The 24,532-nt window shown below is 42.8% G+C and overlaps 1 protein-coding gene across 7 annotated transcripts in view; it reads left to right on the forward strand.

Annotated features, from left to right (window-relative positions):
- The window catches only part of prdm16 (PR domain containing 16), a 248,700-nt gene that overhangs the window by 123,238 nt on the left and 100,930 nt on the right, over positions 1–24,532 (forward strand). For all 7 annotated transcript variants that reach the window (XM_072682297.1, XM_072682298.1, XM_072682299.1 and 4 more), the window contains exon 3: positions 1,000–1,050. In XM_072682297.1, coding sequence (XP_072538398.1) covers positions 1,000–1,050 — 51 coding nt within the window. The remainder of the gene's footprint in view (positions 1–999; positions 1,051–24,532) is intronic.

Below are 24,532 nucleotides of genomic sequence, written 5' to 3' on the forward strand. Positions count from 1 at the left end.
TTGACTGACTCACAAATTGACTTGTCCTTAATTTGACTTGACTTGACTCGACTAAATTTCAGCCTGAGAAAATCACACACCTGCCAATCTTAATGCGGTAAATGATTAAAACCTTTCATTGCATTTAAGCTCACTGAGGTTTTTGTACAAAACAAAGCACGGCATGCATTGCAGGAAGGCAACAGTTCAGACATTCGGCTAGAAGGGAGTTAGACAGCTTCTGAACTTCTGATGCAGTTGGGTAACTAGTATCCAAGTTAGCACAGTAGCTTAGCTAAGGTTAATCAAGATAAGGCCTTAGCAAATTACAGATGCCCTTTATTTAAAGGTACCACAGAGTGCATTTAACTTCTTCAGTTTATAAATATTAAATATGTAACTTTGGTTAGGATAAAAAAGGCTCAGATGTCAAATTTTCAGCCTATTTACAACCTGTTCTTTCCCAGTGACTAACGATGTGCTTCTCAACAATGTTGCAAGTGTCCAAAATTCATATTCCTCCTAAATTGGCATTGTGTTTTAACATTCGCAGCTTTAGTTGTGGAATAGGCTTTTGCGAGTGGGCTGTAATGAGCTATAAAGAGTCAAGAGTGTTACGTAACAGTTGTGAGGTTTTTGCTTTATCACTTCCATATACTGAACTCTCATTATTTAACTATGCCAAGACAAGTCCAGATTTGCATTCCCGAGCACCTTTAAAACCTACAAGAACCTAAAACCTAGAACCTACAAGTCCTCCACAGCGAAAGGCTCAACATTTGCCATGTGTTTTAGTGGGGGTACATTTGTTGGAGACAATTATACAAAACAAAAATTCCCTCCCTTGACCTGGACTCGTATTTCAGAAATTTGAGACTTGTCTCACACTCACAACCCAGAGTAAAGAAGCTTCGTCAACTCCATCAGTACATCAATCAGGTGCAATACAAGATGTGATTTCCAACCAAGCGTGTCTGGTTGTGTCGTAATTGTCTTTGTCTTTTTGTTTTTTTCTTACAGCAAATGCTGAATGATCACGAAGCCTCGTCTCAGGACAGCTGCATCAAAAAGGTAAGGCTGAATGACCACTGAACCAAATCGCCCCTCACACCAGATCGTCACTTTCATTATTATTCAACTTATGTCGCAGCTAAGCTGACCAGAGCATCAGCCCTTCATTCAAAAGTCCTTGTTCCTTTGTTCAGGATATTTCCAAACACCAAGAACCATCATATTTAAGTCTTCTACAGGTGCCTTTGAATGAGTCCCCAGCATTTGAACTTGTAGTAATGATGTGCATGAAGATCAACACTTTTATTTGCTGCAATACCTGGGACCTCTGAACAGGAAACCTCAGCACCACGTTATCTTGAATTAGTCCCGGTCTCACCGTGTGTGTTCAGCAAACGGTGTAGGCGTTAATTCAACACGGGCGACTTAACAGCGGACAGCAGAGGATCTCCCTTCCAAGATACGTTCCACTGAAAGCCTGGGTCGGGTTTAAGAGGTGATAAATTTATTGAAGGGGTGGGCAGCCATGTCTCTTTTTTTTACGGCCAGTGCAAGAAGGTCGCGGAGGGGAAAGAAAAGAGAGTTCAAGTGTAAAACCAATGGAGCGTGAAAGAACAATGGCCAGACACCTGCTTGGAGAAGCAGAGCAAGTCTGCCGGAGCGTGCGGCTTTACTGAGCGGCCGCGTTAGATCTCGCCAGTGCTGCACTGTGGACTTTACGCAGACATTTGGAAATTTCAACTTCATCCTTGAATAATTAATCATCATAAATCATTGAGTTGCACATACATTTAGTTCACAAAGCTGTAGCAATAGGCTTGAATTCAGATTTGGTTTGATGTCCAAAAAATGGCCAACAAAACATTTTCTTCTACAGTTCAAGGGCTTGAAGTCAAAGATTCTATACTGTACAACGTCACAGCTTTCAAATACGCTGGACGAACACCGCACCACCTCATCCCCAACTCATCCCCAGCTCATCCCAAAAGTATTAGACAGAGCATTATCATTCCAGAGACGATCATCTGCTCCATGGCTTAGTGCTTTGGGGGGCTGTATTCCCCTCTAGCAACATCTTTATTGTACACTGGACATTTAGGGGCAGCTATAGCACACATGCACATCCACACACTCTATTGTACATCACTATGTTCAGCACACTCTTATGTGTATTCTTATTTTGTGCCAAACACCCTCAGCTGGAACCCTCGCAACACTTTGCCAGTGTTGTGAGACTTTAACACTGTGAGTGTTGAGACCCAATGCTGTGTGCTTTATCATACATAAGAGAATAGTCTTAGCTGCTATAGTGCAGGCTTGGTTTGTTTGGATATTATAGTGTGTGTATGTATGTATTTTGTGTGTGAATGGCCTATCGTGTGTGTGAGGTGAAAGCCTGACGCTCCTGCAATGAAAACATCAGTGCCGGATAATCTATAAGATCATCGGCCTCTCCCTCAGCGATTTCCCCCTGTCTCAGACAGCCCACCTAAAGACAACAACCCCAAAGAAGCAGCTTTTATTTCCAGCGCTGAAAAGCCTACTTAGCCCCAATCCTGGAGGATGGGATAGATGCAGGGAGAGGGAGAAGGTGAGAGGGATGAGGGGAGCGAGAAGGCTCAGCTCTTCTTTCATTTATTTATCCTTCTTTACCAACACAAACACTCGCTCTCGATGCTGGAGATGCCTATCAGCGGCGGCTAGAGATAGGATCTGCAGCAGCCGCCATGGATGTATCAGGCCGCCTTATCACTCGGGTTCTCACTCACTCACACACACACACACACACACTCACAGATGTACCGCTAAACGCGATTGAAGTGCAGACACTTTGTCTGAAGTGTGTATATGTGCGTATATCTGTATTTATGTATGTTTGTGTGTAAGCTCCCACTGATCTGCCGGTGATAGTACTCGCAGGCATAGATTCATTATAGAAAATCAATGTGTTGTAATTGCATTTGGAACACATCCAAAAGAGGCCCCCCACGCCACCCCTGGGCAGAGCCCCTCCGGCGTGGTCCCTCGTCTGGAGCCCGGCTGGAAATGGAAACGTTTCCTATCCATTTGGGTCGCTTTGTAAATGCAGGGAGGCTAAAGCAGGGCCGTGATGCTTTAATGGGAAAGAGATTAATGACTCTTTTGACAAGCTCTCCTAGATCGCATTAGTGGGGTTTTCTTCAATTCCACGGTTCCTTTTCTTCTTCTCCTCAGGTTAGAACACACGAGCGTTCCTATCTTATCTCATATTAGCTCATAATGTTTGTGTTTAGCAAATGCCATCATCAAACTATATACATAATTCATCAAAATCAAAAAACACACAATCAAAAAAATGTGTATTCCCATTTTTGCTGCTTTACAATTTTGGACGTAATTTGAATCTGGCAGTCGGTCTTTACAAAATCTTAATTTAATGATGACTGGACCAATAGAAATGCTCTAAAATATTTTTACATCGACTTTTATTAGTTATTTTTCCTTGTATTATAATTTTGCTGACAAGGTTTTTGCTTGACAACGACAATGTGTTTCTCCAAAAAGCAACTTGTAAGAAGAAAATTATAACGTAAAATGTTCTAATGCTTTAAAAAGGTTTATCAAATATAAAATATACATAAATTACAAGAATGGATCTGAAGGTTTTAGAGAAATCAGGGAAGCCAAAGGTACAGAAGTTGTCGCATACAGGAAATTAGAGATGGAATGATGTCCAACACAACCTTTTAACTGCATTTTATTGGATTGCTAGCAATTTTAGAAGAAAGTTGATTAAAACGTAGCTACCGTTAATCCTTATACACTCTTAAAGCGATTGTAGCCACTCTTTGAGCAATGCCATAAAAGAACCACTTTCAGTTCTATTAAGAACCATGTTTATAATAGAGATGTGTTAAAAGCATGTAAATCTAATGCAAATGTAATGCATTATGCACCTAAGTGACCTATGTAACTATTTGTGCACCTACATAATTACATTTATATAGCATCGCAAAATGACAGTAGTAACTGTAGGCTTCAGTCAGTAGTGGTTCACAGAAATGGAATGGTCTAGTTTTTGTAAATGCCACCGGTCCATTCATCATGAAACGCTCAACCAATGCAAAGGGCAGATGGCGCTGTCAAACGGCACAGAACTGCCGTCACCAGCTTTTCTTATGACAGCGATGCAAAAAGAAACAATAGGAGCCAAGGGGAGCTGTTGGAGATGTTGGACCAGAGTCAGCAATATTAGCAGAGGGGTCATAGGGGGGCGAGTAGGAGAGTGGTGGGGGTGGGGGGTGTGTGAGGGGGGTAAATAGGTCTTTAATGTTTGCTTTATCAAGGCAGGAAATTTCCCTTCTGTACAAAATTTCATCTCCAACGACCCCTCAAATTTATGATAGCTTATTATGCCCAAGAAACGCATTACAGGTCAGGGGGAGCGCTTTTTCTGCCCTGAGGGCAGCTCGCTCCAAATGTGATGATTGATTGATAATTATGATAATTTGTTTGAAATGATTATCTGGATACAATAATCACTTGCCGAGCAACCACCACCACCCCTCCCCCAACACCGCCCCCGCTTCTCTCTCTCTCTCTCTCTCTCTCTCTCTCTCTCTCTCTCTCTCTCTTTCTCTCTTTCTCTCCTTTTTGCCCCCTCATAATGCAGGGCCATCAGAAATGGCCTCCGGTTATGGAGGGGATAGAAACAGGGGCCTCCCGGTCTGGTCCCCAGGGGCCGGGGTTGGGGGGGGGGGGGGTTGGGGGGGGGGGGGTTGGGGGTGCAGTTGATGAATGATGACCCAGAGGAGGCTGAAATCAGAGGAGAATAAACAGGGGGAAAAAGAAGAGGAGGAGAGAGAAAGACAGGGGGAAGGCTGGTAACTATCTGTAGCAGAGGGCAATTATACAGCCCCCGGGGCAGCGGCTTGCACTAAAGAATGCAGAAGGCTTGAGTTCTTGACCACCCAACACACACACACACACACATAGGTCTAAAAGAGGTGGGAAGAGAGTTGGGAAGAGCTGGGAAACTGTTTTGTCTTCCATTTCTGGAGACGCTAAAATGAAATAGAGACATTGTACAGGGAGTTAAATGGTTTAGTGGTGTCTGGATACTTTCAAACCAGTAAAAGAAAATGATGATTTTGGGTTCTCGTGACAAAACCTGAAAGTAAACAGGATTATTAGTTTGCCCTCAGCCTTTTTGGGAACCCATTTCCAATTTTAAAGCGATTTGTTAGGTTAGGTTAATCTCAATTTACTTTTATTTAGCGATATTAACTTTGTAGCTCCACCCCTACCTTAACCCTTTCGAACCCAACATCTGCAGCCACTACCTTGAACGTAATCAGCCAAGATGTGTTTGTTATCCAAACTGTGAGATTCTAATTAGTCTTGAGCTTCCTTTATTTATCAGCTCCATTAGTCTCACAGCTCCAGTGCAGCCTTAACCCTTTCAAACCCAGCAACCTACCAAGACCATGTATCAACCAAGACATATCTAGTGCCTAAATGTTGAGTTATAATTACGCATAAGCCTTTTTTATTTGTTAGTTACATTAGCCTTGTAGCTCCAGTCCAGTCTTAACCCTTTTAACCCACCTTTTCTTCAAGACCCCAAATGTAATCAGCCAAGAAGTGTTTGGTGCCCAAAATCTAAGATTTTAATTAGTCTTTAGCTTCTTTTATTTGGTAGCTACATTAGCCTCATAGCTCCAGTGCAGCCGTAACCCTTTGAAACTCAACATCGTACCAAGACTCCAGATGTAATCAGCCAAGACATGTTTATTGGGAATGTAATTATGTGATCCTTTTAGAGACTTTGTCAATGGTTTTGTAGTGTTCTCGTGCGGAAACCCTGTGTGGAAACCTTGACTAAACACGAAGCTAAACCATCCAAATGGAGACAGAGTCGTAGTAAGGTTGACCATTTACTGTCACTCTCTCATTAGTATGCAGGTGAAAACTGTAAATAAACTAAATAATAAATATTAAATAATAATGCAAAACTTGTTCAGCATCTGAGTTCTTAATTATACATTGTGATTAGTTGTAAACATTTGCTGTTCTGAACAGTAGGTAGAAGTTACCATGGCTGCTAATATAAATTAGCTGCTACACAACTCAAAACAAAGTTTCTTCTCTTTTCCTAACTAACTTAACAAAAATCGTTTTAAAATCACAACTGCTAATATTTGAACTGTAATATGTTTTAATGCTAGATGAACTTACGACATTGCCTCTTAGATGCTTCCAGATACTAGGAGACTAATTTCAGAACATTCACTAATGTGTGCCTTGTTTTGTTTTGCTGCAGAACCCCCAGAAACCACAGAAGTCCAAACCGGAAGTGGCATTACCGCACATTACGCATCGAAATTCATTTGACAAAAAAGCTTATTAAACTTAAGATGAACTTTTCTTTCTTACTTAAGACACAAATAAGCAACAACAAATCTTTAAATACTAGAAAGAAAAAATGAAAAGATTAACTAAATGCCTTTAGGGCATCACAGGCTTGTTTACCAAACGTATGTAAATCTGCCACCATAGGCCATATCACAATATCTATGAATTATCACAATATCTAAAATAAAACTTATCGTCACGTAGAATCTTTGAGCGTAGAGCTTTGCATGCACTATATAAAAGATGTATGAGGCTGCTTTTATTGTTGGCTTGTCCAAAAAAGTCATGAACCTGTAAGTGCATTTGTTTTCAGCATTGTTAGATGACATATATGCAGCAACATCATAGAGGCATCACATTTAAATGCTAGAAACAGCCATGTTTTTGTGTGGATCTTAAAGGGTTAAAGACGCATACTTTGGATATTGAACATGTCTTGCGTGATCCGCTGCATGTGGGCTAAAGGGAAAGCAAAAAAAAAAAAAGCTAGCCAAACTGCCGCTTTAACACATCAGCGTAGTTTCGTGCACGTTCCTACGTCTTAGCAGCCTCTGGTTTCGAGCGCTAGCCGAGACTCTCGTTCTGGGGAACACAATTCCGTGGAAGAACATGCCTATTCAATTAAAATGAAAAGCCTTTCTCGTGCACTTTAGCGGCGGACTGTCAAAAAAAACACGGTGCGATTTGATGTCGTTTGGCTGCTTCTGTCACTACGAGGGGAGGAGGGCTCTGTAGGAATAATATTTGTGGTTTTTAGTAAGACTATGAGATGACTTAATGATAATATCCCTTCTTTCTTCTCCTGGCTCGGTTACATTTTAATGGCTCCTAACTGACAGCCTCTTTTTTTTCCTCCTTTGGAGCTTGTTGAAGTGCAGTGTGTATACATGGACCGTCTGCTTACTTGAGGGGAGCACTCACTTGCGGTGTGTGTATGTGCGTGTGTGTGTGTGTGTGTCGCTGTTAAGCAAGACACCCTTGCGTGTTTAACACAGTAAATGGCTTGCACACATATGGACAAGCACACATGCAAACACACACATGAGCTGGATAGAAAGTCATATGCCGTGTTCCATTAGTTAGAAGGACGTCAGAATGATGGTTTGCTGTTGTAATATTACATCTGGGCATCCTTTCCAAATGTCCCTGTGTTTTCCAAATCTAGCACAGTATCAATAATACAATACTTACATCAACCCCTTAAACACTGTACACCCTATATGTAGGCCCACACTTTATTGCAGTTCAAATGTACATCACTTGCATAGGCGCCAACACTGAACCCTGTGGCATTCCACAGAATCTGGCACACTATAGAGCTTTACAGTAGGTTTAACTAAAAAAGGGGTTTAAGGGGTTAATAACATGTTTATATGATAAAAGTTCTTAACCCATTTTCAAACCATCTGTACTAGTTAGTGACTGTAGCCCTTGTAGCCCTATCTTGAGCAATAGCTTGAGCACTTTCCACCAACTATGCCAAACAGGATAAATCTGTGAGTAGCAAACTAACATAACATTAAAACCACCTGCCTAATATTGTGTAGGCCTCCCTTAGGCCACTAAAACAGCTCTGAGCCATGCCCTCCACAAGACCTCTGAAGGTGTTCTGTAGGTTGTAAGGTGGGGCCTCCATGGACCACATCACTGAGTCTATGACCCTGTCACCGGTTCTGACCACTGCATACCAGAAACAGCCCACAAGACCTGCAAGACCTGCCGTTCTGACCTAGTCGTCTAGCCATCACTATAACTGGCCCGTGTCAAAGTAACTCACCCAGTTTTCTTGGTTCCAGCGCCTCAACTTCCAGAACTGACTGTTCACTTGCTGCCTAACATGTAGATCCCACCCATTGGCATGTATTGGCATTGAAACATGATAATCAATGTTATTCACTTCACCTGTCTGTGGTTTTAATGTTATGGCTGATTGCTATTCATATGTACATTGCCAGTATAGTGATATTCAGGATATACACTTATATGGTATAATTAAATATATATATATATATGCAGAGGGCCAATTCTGTGGGTGGGCAGTGGGCATAATTTTGTTCCCAAAGGCATCCTGTCTTACTGAGGGTCTTTTTTTTTGGACAAGGGCAGAAAACAAACATCCCTTTTTGCCTTATCTGTGGGAACTGTCCCTCACTGGACAGAAGGCTGTCATTATGCTCGATCTTCTTAGCATTTGCAGCCTTGGTAGCTTGAGTACAGTGTGTGCAAGTAAAGGGCAGTGTGTGTGTGTGTGTGTGTGAGAGAGAGAGAGAGAGAGAGAGAGAGAGGTTCAGTATGGAGTTCGTTGTGGACAGAAGCATGACTATGACTGCACACACCCCTCTGCTCCACTGGAATTCAAGTGGGAGAAAGAGATGAGGATAGATGGAGAGAGAGTGACAGACAGAGAGAGAGGGAAAAAAGAGAGATGAGGGGAGGAGAGAGAGAGAGGGAAGGCGAGAGGGCAAATGGAAGACTGCTGAAAGGACAAAATATTAGCTTTCATACACTGCTGTAGCTCTCGCTCTCCTCATCCCCTCATTCTCGTTCTTTCTTCCTCTCGCGTTTCTTTCACAATCTTTCTCTGAATGCCACAACCCCCCAAGACCACCCCCCCTTTCACCACTACCACTGCAGTTTTTGAACAAAGACAGGCGTGAGTGAAAGTCGTCTTCTTCTTCATTCCCAAGCTCTCTCACTTTCTCTCTCTCTCTGTGCCTCTTTCTTTCTCTGTGTTTACCCTAAACCACTAAAGTGGGAGTCCATTAATTCTGTAGTATGAATGAATCCCCACATACTACGTAATAGTATGTGGACGAGCTGCTGTGGCCACTGAATGCATTTATTTAATAAGCTTGTACAACACTGGTGGTCCAAGGACTCTTATTTTGTCATCAGGACGTGTATTTTGGTGAGCGTTTTCACTGTAACAGGGCTGACGAGCTAGACTGACAGGCTAGACTAAGAGAGGGAAGAGGCAGGCCTAGAGGCCATGAATGCCTGAATGCCCATGAGGGAGGCTCTGCCAGCCAGCCGCTGTCTGACCAACCTCGTCTAGAGGCCATGCCCAACCATGCGGAGGTCATGTGAACGCAACCCCCTCCCGCTCCTCCGCCTCTCTGACATCTCAACTCGCACTTGCTAACCCACCAACCCACTGATCCTTGAATATTTTACGCAGATGATGTTAGAAACCCAGCGGCTCGAGGGAAGAGGAGGGACTTGTAGGAAGTTGTAGGAATGTCACTGTAGTATGTAAAGAAAATCGACAGCTGTAGGAATTGTCGTTTGACGAAAAATAAAAATAGTGATCCCACACCAGTGAGCGGTCAGTGTCGTTAAACTGACCAATGGCTTGTGTCGTCCATGAATGGCATCTCAGGACACAAACGTTTGACTAAAGGTGCTGTTGTTAAGATGCAGGTGCTTCAGACTCAATAATGGACATCTGAAATACACTGTATGGCCAAATGTCTGTAGACCCACTTATCCAGTGTTTCATATAGGATGCCTCTGTAGCCAACGCTTTGCATTGTGCATGGTGACCTTTGGCTTACGGGCAGCTTCTCCAGAGTGACCTGTTCTATTGGCAATGCTTTGCTATGGAGATTATACAAGACTTGTATGTGTATTTGAACACCTGTGGCAGAAGTGGGTGCAAGGCAAATATGCCACAGCATCAACGCATTCATTTAAATTGATTGCAACACGACCATTTACAACCCTGTTATTTTGCCTTAGAATGAAACCCGCTGATTTTCCTTTTATGTATACACACTTATGGGTGCGCCCAAATGTTTAGACACACTTTTGTAGTTATTATATTTTTCATATTTCATATTTGCTTTGGATCTTTATGCATTTGTAGATATTCATTTGGTTGCTCACCATGGAAAATGTTGTATCCCAGTTGGACTCCATTCCTCCATTTCTTTCGATTCAGTCCGCTGACCTCGTTTGACCACCGTTTCTTTTTTTCCGTGTACCGCGAGTCCTCTATTGCTCTTTTGCTATAAGCTAGTCGTTAACAGGCTTACGTGTGCTTTCACATTAGTTCAAAAGAGCCTGAACTGAAGTTTCTGAATGGCTCATTCCTCATCCCATTGTGGCGCATGTCACCTCAACCCGCGGCCAACAGAAAAGAGAACCGAACCCTTGGTTTGTTTAGCGGATCATGTGGCAGATGCTGGAGCACTGGTCTCTAAGATGGCTGACCTCGGGTTGCACTCGGAAGGCCTGGCGCTATCGCTGATCATGCCTCTTGAGAAAAGCTTGTTTACAGGGGAATAATTGCACCTCTTAAACCTGTGTGTCTGCATTTCCACATAAATCAACCCTCAGGTGGTTCGGAGCTGTTAATCAGAGAAAGTGACAAGTGCAGAGGAACTCAGTAGAGCTTAGCAGAGTATTATAACTCGTCGTTTTGTGGAAATTCAGTACTGGTTGAGTGATTTGAAGAAAACAGTGACCCAATATTGATGGATTCACTGTTAAAATGAACATATGCACTGTGGCTGGACAGGTCTATGGCAAACCTGTAACTTGTATAGTTCCAAAGGTGGCTCTGTGTTATTGGTATTATCACTTGCAAATATTTAAATCTTGTTGTATTTACATGCCTGAAGGTTCGAAGCTTACCCCTGAACCCCTTAAACCCTTTGAACTCTGTATGCCAGCCCAAACTTCAGTACTGCAGTAATTTACAGCAGTTTCATAGGACCTAAAATAGAACCCTGTGGGACTCCACAAAATCTGATAAGCCCAGCTATACAATAGTTTTCTCTCTATGATGAATAACTTAGTAATTAACCTAGAGTTTAAGAGATTGAAACACACTGTCCATTGACTCATTTGGCTTATGGGTGCATGGCCTATGTGTTGGATCGCGTTGTGCTTTTAGGGCCGCACACGCAACCTCATGTGAACAGATAAAATCCTTCTTGAATCTGATACCGGTGTGGGGTCCAGATGTGTGTGTCTGTGTGTTTGTGTATGTGTGTGTTGTAACATGCCTCCATCTGCGGCACACATGGGATACATTCTGTAGTAGTTGGAATAATTCAGGGGTCACTCACACAGTCTTACTCCCTGATACTTTGCAGCTTCTCTGCTATAAATGGGCCAGGCTGCACACACACCGGGGCGCACACATGCAGTACTGTGCAGCCATTAACTGCATTTAGTGAAAGTCAAAACGAGTGTAAAAAATGCAACTATGTGTGTTTCATCATTAGAGAGGTGCAGATATGTCGTCACTGTCACACAAAAACACTCAGAACGTCTCCGAAATGGCAACTTTACAGGACAGGGAGAAATTTTTTTTATCATTTTATCGTTTAATGGACAAAATATTATATTAAATACATTTTAGAGCATTTCTATTGGTCCATTTACCGTGAAATTCGGAAACAATGTGAACAAATTCAGATTTAAATTACATTAAAAAGCAAAAACAGCAAAAATAGACAGGCAGTTTTTGTGTGAGTGATTATATGTATATAATATATATATATATATATTATTTGTATAATATATAAAATATATATACGTAAGAGAGAAATTATATACCTTTACAGCTTTTCTCCTTAGAAATCCTCTGACTTAAGCACTGAAAGGCTCGTCTCGGCCTCTGACTTTTGCACGGTTCTGTACGTAGGGTCTTATTAGACTGTAGTGTGCAAAGGCGAGAGCTTATTATACCATTATAACACTCTTAGTTACGCTACGCAAAACGTCCCAAAGGAATCGTTATTGATTTACGTTCGCAAGTAATTATGTGTCTAAAAGCCTTTAAAAAGCCCCTCTTTCATAGGTTCACAGTACTGTGTCGTTCCACTTTGATGAATTCACAATGTAATACGCTTGATGTGTTGGGCTCTGGTCTTTTCATTGAAAGGATGAAGAAAGACTTTGTAAGGGAGCCCCTGTTCCGGATGAGGATGAAAAAAAAGGATGGAAATGCATAAAAACAAAAGAGGTGTGGATGGAATTAGTAAATAAGACCTCGGGGAGGGCTAAAGCCTGAGTCCCCGCTAAGCTTTTGCAAATTGCAGCCCGATTCAGACAAGTTAATAAAACAAGGATTCACCCCCCTCCACTGGCCGACCAGCGTCTCAGGCTTTGAGGGTTTAATCTTCATTATGGAGCATTACCCCACTGCGAGGTTTCTGGTCCGGCCTGGCACCACTGAGCCGGTACACGCACTCACGCACGCACGCACACACACACCTAAACACACACTCCAGCACACACACATCGACCTCACCCGCTCAAATGAACTGTTAAATAACTCCACCTAATCCCGAGGCCCTGAAACAATAGGTGCTCGGAACATCCATTTTTCTTCCATCAATCAAGCTCTCAGGCTTTAGAGATTTATCATTAATTATGCGCGCAGGGGATGGTGGGCAGCTTAGGACAATCTCTAAAGAATCTTGCAAGGCAAGCATGGAGCGAGAGTGCGAGAGCAAGCAAAAGAGTGAGAGAGAGCGAGAGAGGCTACTGTATATTAGCCTGTACTGCTAGGCTCGCTAGCAGTTGAATGGTTTTCGACAACTCCAGCCATTGTGTGATCCCTTTAGAACGAGCTGCTCGGGTGAAGAGCTCATGTTTATCTAATTAATCCTATTAAAGCCGACGTAACTTTCCCCTAAGGGCACAAGCATTCACTTATGCTAATGAACTGTTCTGTTACCGCTCTACGTTCATGTTAATCAGGACATAAGGACCGGGGTCGGTTACAGATTAACGCCGTGACCTCGCGACTCTCGGGGTGAGCCAGGGCCTTCATCCCTCAGCCTGCCGTCCTCGGGTTGCAGGCGCTATCGCGGGCGTCGGCGGCTTCATTTAGTATGCTAATGCGCATGAGAAGGGCCGAAGAGGACGATCTGAATATCCGCCAGTCATTAGGATAATTAAAGAGGAAAGGCAATTGAGTAAACAGGGTCGTTAGCCTGTCACCCCTAATTAAGCCATTAAGGAGACACGGGGCACGGGGTGGCGTGTTAATTAACGGCCGCTGGTGGGGAAGAGCGTTGCACGCAGGAATTATCTGATTGAGAAACAATGATTAGGCGAAGCAGGGGGGCCGAAGGGATAGGCAGCGAAGGAGCCCTCGCTCCCGTCCAAAGCCATGCCAATTACTGCCTTAGATTCAGCCGTAGTGATTCTGATAAATAAAGGCTTAGACTTAGAAATGTGATGTAAAGTATGGTGAGATATTGTAGACTAAAATGGTGCTAGCGATACAAGCTGTAACTCAAATTTAAGATCTCTGTAGTGCAGTAATTTTAGTCATTTCAGATATCAGCTATTAAATGTATACAGTAATCATCTCAAAATACAGATCTATGAAGATATCCTGACTAGTCATTTTACCAAGACCACATATCCTTAATGTCATTTTGACTAGTCATATTTATACTAGTTTTTATTGCTTCTCTCATTCTTTCTTATCTATAATTACATTTACAGTAGTAACTAGTCCAGTAGAACAGTCCAACCAGTCTACCCTTTTTTACCAGTAGAAATTGCAATTGCAGATACTTACACTGTAATTCTAACTAGTATAAAGTCTAGTAAAAGATAATAAGCTAATTTTATATGTATTTTTTTACTTAACAGTAGAAATTGTAACTCTAGATGTCTGCACTATAATTCAGATTAGCAATAAGGTCCACATATCAATACATGAGAAGTGAAAACTTACTAATTCAAGATATCTGTTTTAGTTTTGACTTGTTAATTAGCATTTATGATATGTGCAGTTTCAGATCTCTAAAATATCATTTAGATGTATCTACAATTTGAGGTTTGACCACAGGGACTTCAGTGTTTACTCAGAAAATTAGCCTTAGCTAGGTTGTATCGACTAGGATCCAAAAGATCCCTCTAAGCTTAGATACAACTTAACACAAAAGTCAGCATAGATCCCCAGATACACAATACTTAACATACACTACACTTTGCCTAGGTACTCTTGGAAGAGGTGGATCTTCAGTCTGCGTTTGAAGATAGCTAGCGGCTCTGCTCTTTGGACACCCAGGGGACATTTGTTTCACCACTTCGGGGCCAGGACAGACAGTAGAAGTTGTTACTAGTCAGAATTATAGTGTAGAAATCTGGGATTGCAGTTTCTCCTTTAGATATGTGTTTACTAACTGTAATTATAGATACTAGAGAATGAGATTCCATGTAAAACAATGGTAGCATATGACTAGTCAAATTTGCTTTGAAGAAATGCCATCCTGCAAATATGACATATCAGAATGGAATTATAGGTCTGTAGATCTGATATTAGGAATAATTTCATAATTATTGCATTACAGATTTTTACCAGCAAAAATTGAGTTACGGTTTGTATCATTTGCTCATTTACTTAAAATATTGTGCTCCTGCTTCAGCGTTCAATCAAACGGTTTTCCATCTCTAATCCCTGCAGAGCTTGTTGTTTTTGGTCTTAGGTGCTGTCCTCTTATACTGTAGCCGCTCCACTGAATCAGCTCCCAGAAAAGAAACCTTTTCCTGAAGCTTGGAATGATGTGGGGAAGGTGCGCGGCCCTGCTCGAACAGGACATTATCATATAAAATGTGCTATCAGGATGTGATGCAGAACATTAGGCAGGGAATCACAAAGAGCGGCGCGCAATAATTCACAATACAGAACAACGCAGCGGCCAAAAGCACTGCCATTTATTTTGATTGAAATGCTTCGGTAATCCTTGGTAATCCCCCAAAAAAGATGCCCCTGCAGATGTCAAGCCATATATGGCTCTATTTTAATAATCATGGAATGCTACACGGTTGTGTATTCTCATTATAGAAAGACATACGCTGTACATATCACCACTGTCACGAAAAAAACAAAAACATTGGATTGACTTTCAATGGAAGTCAATGTAAAAAGGTCATTTCAGAACATTTCTGTTGGACACTTGGACATCATGTCAAAAACAACTGGCATATTGAATAAAATAGGTAAAACAAAAAAATAGGTTTTTAAGGACACTGGTGACCCGGATGCTTCTTCATACTAATTCCTTATGTGCCGTTTTTGCGTCTGTGGTTTCTCCAGCTACATGGAAGTGTTTGTGCTCTGCGACTGCCCAACACGACTGGAAAAAAGGGCCTTAATTAAAAAGGCCTGCAGCTTGAAATATGATTAGTTGGTAAATTTTCATCCTCGATCACAATAATGCTTCCTTGGAGTTATCTGGCTCAAACAGGGACTTTACCACCGGTTCCTTTCTCCGTTTTTTTTTTTTTTTTTTGCAGGGGGGGTGATCATTATTGTGGATTTGATTTAAGATCTTGCTCGTAAAGGCAATACTTTGACAAACATGACTTCTTAGCGGGAGCTTTGCGTCAAGTATTTCTGAACCAGCACATAAATGAATTAGCAATAAAATGGACTTAGGCCCTAATAGCAGGGGTGCCCATTATTGCAGTTCTAATCACTAAAGAGATGCCATTCAATTGCTTCAAGAAGGCGCTTTCTTTCTTTGGCTTTTTTTCCTCCACCAGGCAGCGGATTTCATAAAGTAACACGTTTCTAATGGAAGGTGCTCTGCTTGAGCTGAAGACCCCAGAAGCTTCTCCCCCCACCACCCACCACCCCCCCTTCCTTTTCTTTTTTTTCTGCAGGGTCTGAGTTTTGATTACCGCTGGCAACAGGCTCTTAGCTCGGGTTGGAGGCCGTGGCCGAGTTGAAAGGGTCCCAGCGTGCGCGCCGAAGCACTGGAAATTACGGCGAGGGGAGAAAGGTGGGGGGGGTGGGGGGGGGGCCAAGTGCTCCTCTGCATTTAGTGCATTTAATCAGCCGCCCATTTTTTTCCTCTCTCTCTTTTTTTGATATTCAAACAATAGTTAATTACAGTTGCACCTGCCCACGGGTGTCGGGGTGGATCGTTGTTAATGAGGGATGTGGAGCGCCCGCATCTTTCCCCGGAATATATAAAACTCCGGGGGATGCGCCGCATGGCCTCGGCCGCTCTCCACTTACGCGCGGCCGTGATTGACAGTGAAGGACAGGGGTAGAAAAAAAGAAAAAAAAGAAAAACGAGAGCGCCGACTTTGATTCCATCTCTTGTGTTTGGAAAAATTATACATCTTAGCCCTCAACTTCACCCAGAGAAAGAGAGGGAGGAAGAGAGAGAGAGAGGATGGAGAGAGGGAGAGAGAAAGGTAGAAAGGTGAGAGAGGAGAGCTGGACAGCGTAGGAGATGGAGATAGAAAGAACGGGCCTTAGAGGGAGAGGAAAAGAGGGCGAGTGAGCAAGAGATGGAGAAAAGCAAAGAGAGAGAGAGAGAGAGAGAGAGAGAGAGAAAGAGAGAGAGAGACCAAGAAGACAAAAGAGGTGGAAATAGAAGGCAAAGAGAAAGAGGGAGAGCAAGTAAAGGAGACAGAGAGACAGGAATGGGGAGAGAAAGGGATGGAGAGAAGTGGAGAACGAGAGAGCGATAGTTAAGAAGACGCGAGAGAGATGAAAGGAGTGAGGAGAGAAAGAGTGAGAGACTGGGAGAGGATGAAGACAGAAAGAGAGAGAAAGACAGAGTAGGAGATAGGAGAGGTGTGAGTATGAGAGAGCAACGGGAGAAAAAGAAAACAGGGAGCGACAGACAGAGCAAAGCAGCGAGTGAGTGAGTGAGCGATTGGCTGAGAATAGAGGAAAATGCAAGAGCAAGAATGAGTGAGAGTGGGAATAAAGAGAGAGAGAGAAAAATATTGAGAGAAGAGGAGGAAGAGAGAGCAACAAGAGAAAGGGAAAGGGAGAGAAAGTGAGCGAGAGACATAGACAGGGAAAGAGAGTGAGAGAATGGAAAAGAGAGAGCCTAATTCTCAATCTGTGGGATAACTCCTCTCTCTCTGTTCGGAAGTGGCGAGAGAGAGAGCTGAGCGCAGGGTTATATAATATCCAGCTCCAGTGATTTTCAGTTTAACCTGGTTTCAATAGAGCCACAAATGTTGGGTTTGAACGAAAAAATGAGACGCCATCAAAGGAAACAAGCAGGTTTCTCTGGACGCCGTGCCGCTCGGACGTCGTTAGCCTTAAAAAATGACTCTCTCTCCCTCACACACTCCCTCACCCTCCCTCTCTCTCCCTCTGGCCGTTGCTCTCAGTTGCCTTAAGTGAAGAAAGGGAGAGAGGGAGAGAGAGAGAGATAATGAGATGAAGAGAATAGGGCTATTAAAGGACAATTTGATAGTGCACACACCATGTCGGCTGTTCCACAACAAGATGTGCTTGGTGGAGCACGCTCTGCTGGACACCAGATCAAAGCGTATTAAAGATGACCTCCGTGTCAAGAGCGCTGATCAAAAAGCAGGTGCAAACAGGCGCGCACACACAATCACACGCGCACACAGGCATGCACGCACATGTCGGGGGGAAAAAAAATGTACAGGCCTGACTTTTCCTCAAACTTAATCTGAAGTACTGAATAGTCATTTGAATAGTCTCTATTACTCTGATATTAATCCGATTACTCGATTATACTGTCTATGCAATAACGCAGGGCAATTACAATACACATTCATGATTATTTAGCACTTATTAGTTACATTTTACATGATTGTGCATATTTAAAATTTTTACAGTGGGAAACAGAGCTGGATAGACCCCCCAATGTACATGCATTTATTCATGTTCTTTAAAGGCTTTGTAGATTTTTTTTTTTGGATTCATTTAACTGCAGAAACAATAATGAAATGATTTACTCAAATGCCGTGTGAGGAAACTATGAAGATCTAAATACAGTAAAGACATTTTATATTGAAAAAATGACATTACAAAAAATACATGCATACAATACATTTACAAAATTCCTTATATTTCATATGTGAGAGAACCTTAAGGCAAAAAACAAAAACAACATTTTATGACTAATTTTTGGTTAAAAAATTCTTGAAATGTTGAAAAAATCCATCTAGAAATACAATTTGACATATAATTTATAATAATAATATGTTACAATTAAATGCAAAATAATAAAAATGTGTTAACAAGTGATTCCAAATTTATTTCACTAATTAAAGTGAAATAAAGTCGATTTATTCCGGATTCCAGATTAAATAATAATTTCACTTTAAAAAGCTGATTAATTGTGCAAACAGTCTGTAATAGGACTGACTGCTAATATAACTGATAGTCGCATACCTATTCTGTTACAGCTGGAAGCAGTTTTGAGGGTTGCAGTGTGTGTATGTTCAAGTCTGATGCACAGTGAATGATCAGTCAAAAAGGATCAGTCAAAAATGATCAGCCCAAAATGGTTCATTTGAAAAATTATTATGTTCAGCACAACCAAAAGGATCGACTTTCGGTTTGGGCCTTAATTTAGCCATTTATTTTAAGACTATACTGCAAGCATTGCTGTCACCACCCCACCTCATCCCCAAAGCTCAGCCTAGAAGTATTGGATGGAGCACCAACCATCATTCCAGAGAACACAGTTCCGCTGCTCTACACCCCTCTAGCCCACACCTGGCATTAGGCACAGTGCCAACAGATTGTTTATCTTGTTCAGAGAGTCCTATTCTATTGGCAGTACTTTTCTACACGGTCTAGACAAGCTGTGTGTGGGTGTGTGTGCATGTGTTCACGTATGTATGTATGTATGTATGTATGTGCGTGTGAGAGAGCTCAGCCGTACACCCCCCCCCCGCCCGTCAGCACACTCTGACCTCCTTCATTCTTTCGTGTTTCATTTGTTTGACCCTCAGCCCCTCTTGCGCCAGACCCCCACGCTGCGCTATAATCTATTTTTCACTCTTCTATTGGTAACCATATTTGCCATAGCCAATCAGTTTGATTGATCATCAGCGAGGCCACAGGCTGGGCAATCAGCCGGCCTGTCCAGACCGCCACGATTTCCCCACAGACGCACTGGGCCTGACAGCGCCATAAACCGGCCATTCATCAAAGTGTCCCCCTCCTGGACATCGGCCCTGCCCCGGGGCCACCTCGCATCCGCCACAGCTTTTCAAACCTGGCTGTGTTTGTTTGTGCGTCTCATACAGTAGTGTGCAAAAGTCTTCGGCCACCTGAGAAAAATAGAGCTAAAGCTATTTATCAGGGCAGCAAGTGTTTATTTACTCTGAAAAACAAGCTCTTAACCCGTTAGACCTCCCTCCCCCCCATGACTACATTCCATACAGATTGGCGTGGTTTTAGTGAGTGGCGTGATTTTAGCAGAATTAATAGTAAGCTGGATGTTTAAGAGGTTGCAGTACATTTTGATTGTAACAGTGTGACTCTGTGTTCAAAGTAGCGCAGTATCGTCCTGTATGTGGTTTGATGAATTAGTACTTCATTAAACTGGCTGTTTTTGTTACTGTACCTTTAAGACTGTGCTCTGATTGGATGCTCTGAAATGTAACCGGATGACAGACTTCTTATGACATCAGTGTGAATGGGCGGGGCTAAACTGCTGTAGGCTGAACAGATGTATATATGTAAATGTATTGGCCTTTGTGACTTTAAAAGTGCATAACTTCCAAATATGGACAGTATTGACAAGGGGAGTGAGGTTTCCACACAATGGGGGGCCCAAACCTCACAACGTTTTTGGAAAACTACTTTTTTGCTGTATTAACCCCTTCAACTCTTGCCTTACCCATAATTAAGTGCATTGTTTGGTATGAAGATTCACACACAGCTTCTCTGAGGAAGTCTGATGTACAGGTTGCTTAGGCACCGCAATCTTCTGTCACACAGCAGTGAGCTCACACACATAACAGTGTAGAAGTTCACTATCCTGCCGAATTCTGTTATCCTATAATAGTGCTCCAGATAGTGATCTGGATTTTCGAATGTGTGGCACAGTGAATAATGCAGAGTTTCAGACACAGCTTAAGTGTTCAGCTCTCTTAATTGCACTTAAAAACACAGCGCATCCAACAATAAAGGCGGCCTTGTGCTTCTTTTATATAATGATTAGAAAAGCACGGTAGCCCACAGAAAGCTCAGATTCTACATACTGGTATATTTTATAATGTGCTTCATTACTAAATGTATCAGTAGTCCCAGATGAAATGTTCACTTTGATATGGACTATATTAATTTCCATTTATTTTATTAGAATGCATAAAAAATCTCTTCATACAATTTCCATGACTTCCAGACGATGCACTATACTGAACATCGGTTCAATTAGTGCGTAAAAGCGTCAGTCTGATGCTCACTACTGCTATTTCACCAGTGATCTCGCTCTGCCTTGTGCTTGTGTCATGCACTGCTGCTGCTGGTGCTGGTGCTGCTGCTGCTGCTGCTGCTGCTTAACAAAACGGATCAGCCCCTAAAGCAATATTGACTGAATAGAGACAGAAGATGAATGATGGCTCTAATGTGATATCCACACACACAGAGGTCGCGATAATAAAGCATTTATCAGACCTCTATTACTTACACACACACACACACACACACACACACTGTTAAATACAGAGCTCAAGGGAAGGGCGACAGACGGTCCGCAAAAGCTGTTGAGAAAGTACGGCTACAAAATAGGTCCTAAACTGTGGATAAAAGCCTGCAGAGTCTGTGAGAGAATGACGAAAGGGATTGAGAAAGTCTTCTGCACGGAGAGGGCGAGAGACAAATACATAAAGGGAAAAGAGAAATAGGAGAGGTATAAGAGTGTAAAGGGGGAGGAAAGTCAAATAGAAAAAAATACAGAGAGGGGAAAGAGAGAGAGAGAGAGAAAGAAAGAGAATGGCAATTGAGCATAGAGTGTCAGCATGAAAGAGAAGGAAAGCGCGAGCGCTCTTGCTTTTCCGAGAGCGTCCAGAGAGTTAAAGAATGCCAGCGCTCACCAGGCTCCTCTGTGTTTTATGGCACACGGGTCAATAGCAATAATAAAAGAGATATTCATGGACATAGAGTTCTCCCTCTCCCTCTCCCGCCTCTCTCCCTCTCTCTCTCTCTCTCTCTTACTCCGTGGCATATCATCTAGTTATTTAGAAGACGTCTCGTCCCGGGCGCTCGGGGAGCCCATGAATCTGCCAGCGCCTGTACACTTAGGGGCCCATCGTCAAGACAAAAGAGCCTCTTGCTGACCTGGTCAGTAAACCCCGTCAAACGCAGCCATTCCTCTTCAGGCCAAGACTAATGAGCTCCTCAGCCCATGCCAGTTAACAGCCCCATTCATTAGCATTGCCTAATGCTAATGGTTAGCATGCTAGGAAACAAAGGAGAAAAACTCTTAAAACGTTACTCTTGAGCCTATGCCATCGTAAAGCCTTGGTGAAAAGTACTAGCCTAGCCAGCACAAGCTAACAGTTAACATGCCTGCAAGAAAAGGATACAGACTCACCCTTGAAACTTTCTTTCTGAGCCTATAAGGCTTGCCTATAAAGGTTAGCACCCTAGCAAAAAAGAAAGGTAACACTCAAAGTTAGGTTAGGAAAAAGTAAAGGAGGACCTTTACGATACAAGGACAAACCCATTCATAATATGTAACATCTTAGCCTACTTCCTAAAGCCTTAGTCTACATCCTAAAGTCTGATTGATCAGTATTAACCTGCCCAGCAGAAGCTACAGGGTAACATTTACATTTACGGCATTTAGCAGAGGCTCTTATCCAGAGCGACTTACAAGGTTACTCGTATTACAGATGAGGGCCAATGTAGTGTTAGGAGTCTTGCCCAAGGACTCTTATTGGTGTAGCGCAGCACAGTCACCCAGACCGGGAATCGAACCCTGGTCTCCCACGTGGTGTTGTTGTAATGCAATGGTAGGTGGTGGTGTTATCTGTTGCGCCACACCAACCACATGCTAGTAAACATGCTAGTAAACACAGGGGTAAAGGTCGTACCTTTCAGCCTACACCATCTTTAGCAATATTAGCCAACTTAACAAAATCTAACGGACAATTTGTTGCTAGTTTAATGCTAGCTTAGCCTTTATAAATGGTTTATTCCAGTTGTCATAAAGGCTTAAGCAGGTGTCGTGAAACCTTTATGAAAGAAATACCCAGTTTAATGGTGTTCCTAGCTGTCTTCATTTTCAGTCTACGCCACCTTAAAGCCTCATTTAGCAGTCTTAGCCAACGTAGCGAAATCGAATGGTTCTTATGCTAAGTTTAAAACTATTTAATGATGCTTGTGCTGTTTTATGTGAATACGATATTATTTTCTGATTACTTAACCAGTCAACCATATATTGTATTAGAACAAAAGGGGATCATAAGGGCCAAACATAAACAAGCCATCAAGTTAGCAGAAAGCTGAGCCATGAAAGCGTCTGAGCATGTCTGCAGATAATGCTAGAGCATGGGTGTAGGCCGACGCTGTCCAGGCATGATCCACTGAAGACGGCCTTGTCCTCCATTTCCGAGTTCAGTAACAGAGGGCGCTTTATGTGCACATTCAGGATATGGGGGTTATCCTGGATGACCTGCCCTATTGAGTCCCGCTAGTCCGACTCCATTGAAGTGTTCGGGAGATCGGGGACGGTGGTGTGGAAGGCTATGCTAACAGTAAACATGCTGTTTGCTTGCTTATTGTGTAACTACTGTTTGATTGGTTAGCCCGTGTGGTGTTTGTACTGTTCTACATTGTTTATTATTCATCTAAAGAGTTTATGTATGTGTCCTTTGGTGTGTATTTGCGGCCTTAATGCCTGTATGCTTGTATCAGCGGTGCAGTTTGCGGTGGAGGGCATGGGTCTTGTATCCTTGCAAAAGGATGTGTGTGTGTAAACACGTACCCCGTTCCAGGGTCATAAAACACGGTGTACTGTCAAAGCATCCTGCTGCGTTCAGGAGAGGGGTGTTTTGATGTGGAGATTCCAAGGAGCTCTCACACACTCACACAGACACACTTGCAAAAAAATACATAAACATAAATGAAGCATTAAAACCTTCCGTAAAGAACGTGACTGGGCATATGTGACTATGCTGTTGCCATCAGAGCATATCTTGGTAGCGCTAAAATGTCAACTTTACAGTGGAAGTCATTCTAAAATTGGGACACGATGTAAAGAACAGCTGGAATATTTTTACTTAACGTCAAAAATTCAGTACAGTATACCGTACAAATGAATTCCTGCACTAATGGGCGCATTCATGTCACGTTCCGCTCTCCCGGAGCTTGTTTTGCGGTCAGGGCACCCGGCCTGTCGGCGAGAGCCGAGGGGTCTTTCCCAGCGCTCGGAGCCTTTCGGCCCATTCTCTCTGCACTTCCTGCGGTCTCACCGGGAGGAAAGGTCTGTTTGTGTTGCCACGGAGACGTGCTGAAAGGAGTCGGGCCCTCCGTCTCCTTCGCTGCTCCTCTCCCTTTCGAAAAACAAAACCAAACAAAACAAAAGAGGGGGAAAAAAGTTCTCCGTACTCCGAGGAAAGAGAGGGAGAGAGAGAGACAGGGAGAGAGGGAGAGAAACGCAGAAGTGGCCACGTCGGGAACAATTGCAGGAGGCTACAAGTAGTTTGTGTATTGTGATAAGGCACAGCGAGACGGCTTGGAGAGTTATGGGCCTCGCTTCACTTCTGGCACATTCGCCCTCAGACAGCCCTCGTTTACTTGGAATCTTGCTCATTTGTCGGTTTGCCCCAATGAGGTTTCATTCGAACGGCTGACGAAGTCTTAAATGAGTTATTTAGGCCTAGATGTCGGCCACACGCTTTGGTCAACAGTACATACTGAGCTGCAGCTGACACAACACAACATCTAATATGTTGTAGGCAATTTGTTGATGGTTTATTCCCATCTGCAGGTTAGGACCTCCCCTCACCATCTCACATCTGACCAGAGAGGACTGTGGTGGTGATGGGATTTGAACTTATGATCTCCTGCCTCTGATTAAGACCAGTGTGCCAGTCTGTGTAGATAACCTAGATAACCAGGGCTCATGTCCTTGGACACAGATGCATAATGCACACAGCTTCATAGCTCTGGACAGGTGGACATTTTCAATGTGTACAGAGAATCCAGCGGTTACAGATGTAAATGTTAGTAGTCGTGATCTAAAAGGGTATACCATCTCCCTGGAAGGCATAAAACTGATGGTCGAGATTTGATAACAGCACCGTTCATAAGGCTCCTCTATAAACCTTTCATGGCCATTGACATAAACCTGCATAAACATTCATAAAGGCTTATTCTCAGACCTCATTATCACGAAAGGCCAATGCAGGTGTCGTGTAACCCATACCA

This window comes from Salminus brasiliensis, chromosome 6 (assembly GCF_030463535.1).
Source record: "Salminus brasiliensis chromosome 6, fSalBra1.hap2, whole genome shotgun sequence".
Lineage (NCBI taxonomy): Eukaryota > Metazoa > Chordata > Actinopteri > Characiformes > Bryconidae > Salminus > Salminus brasiliensis.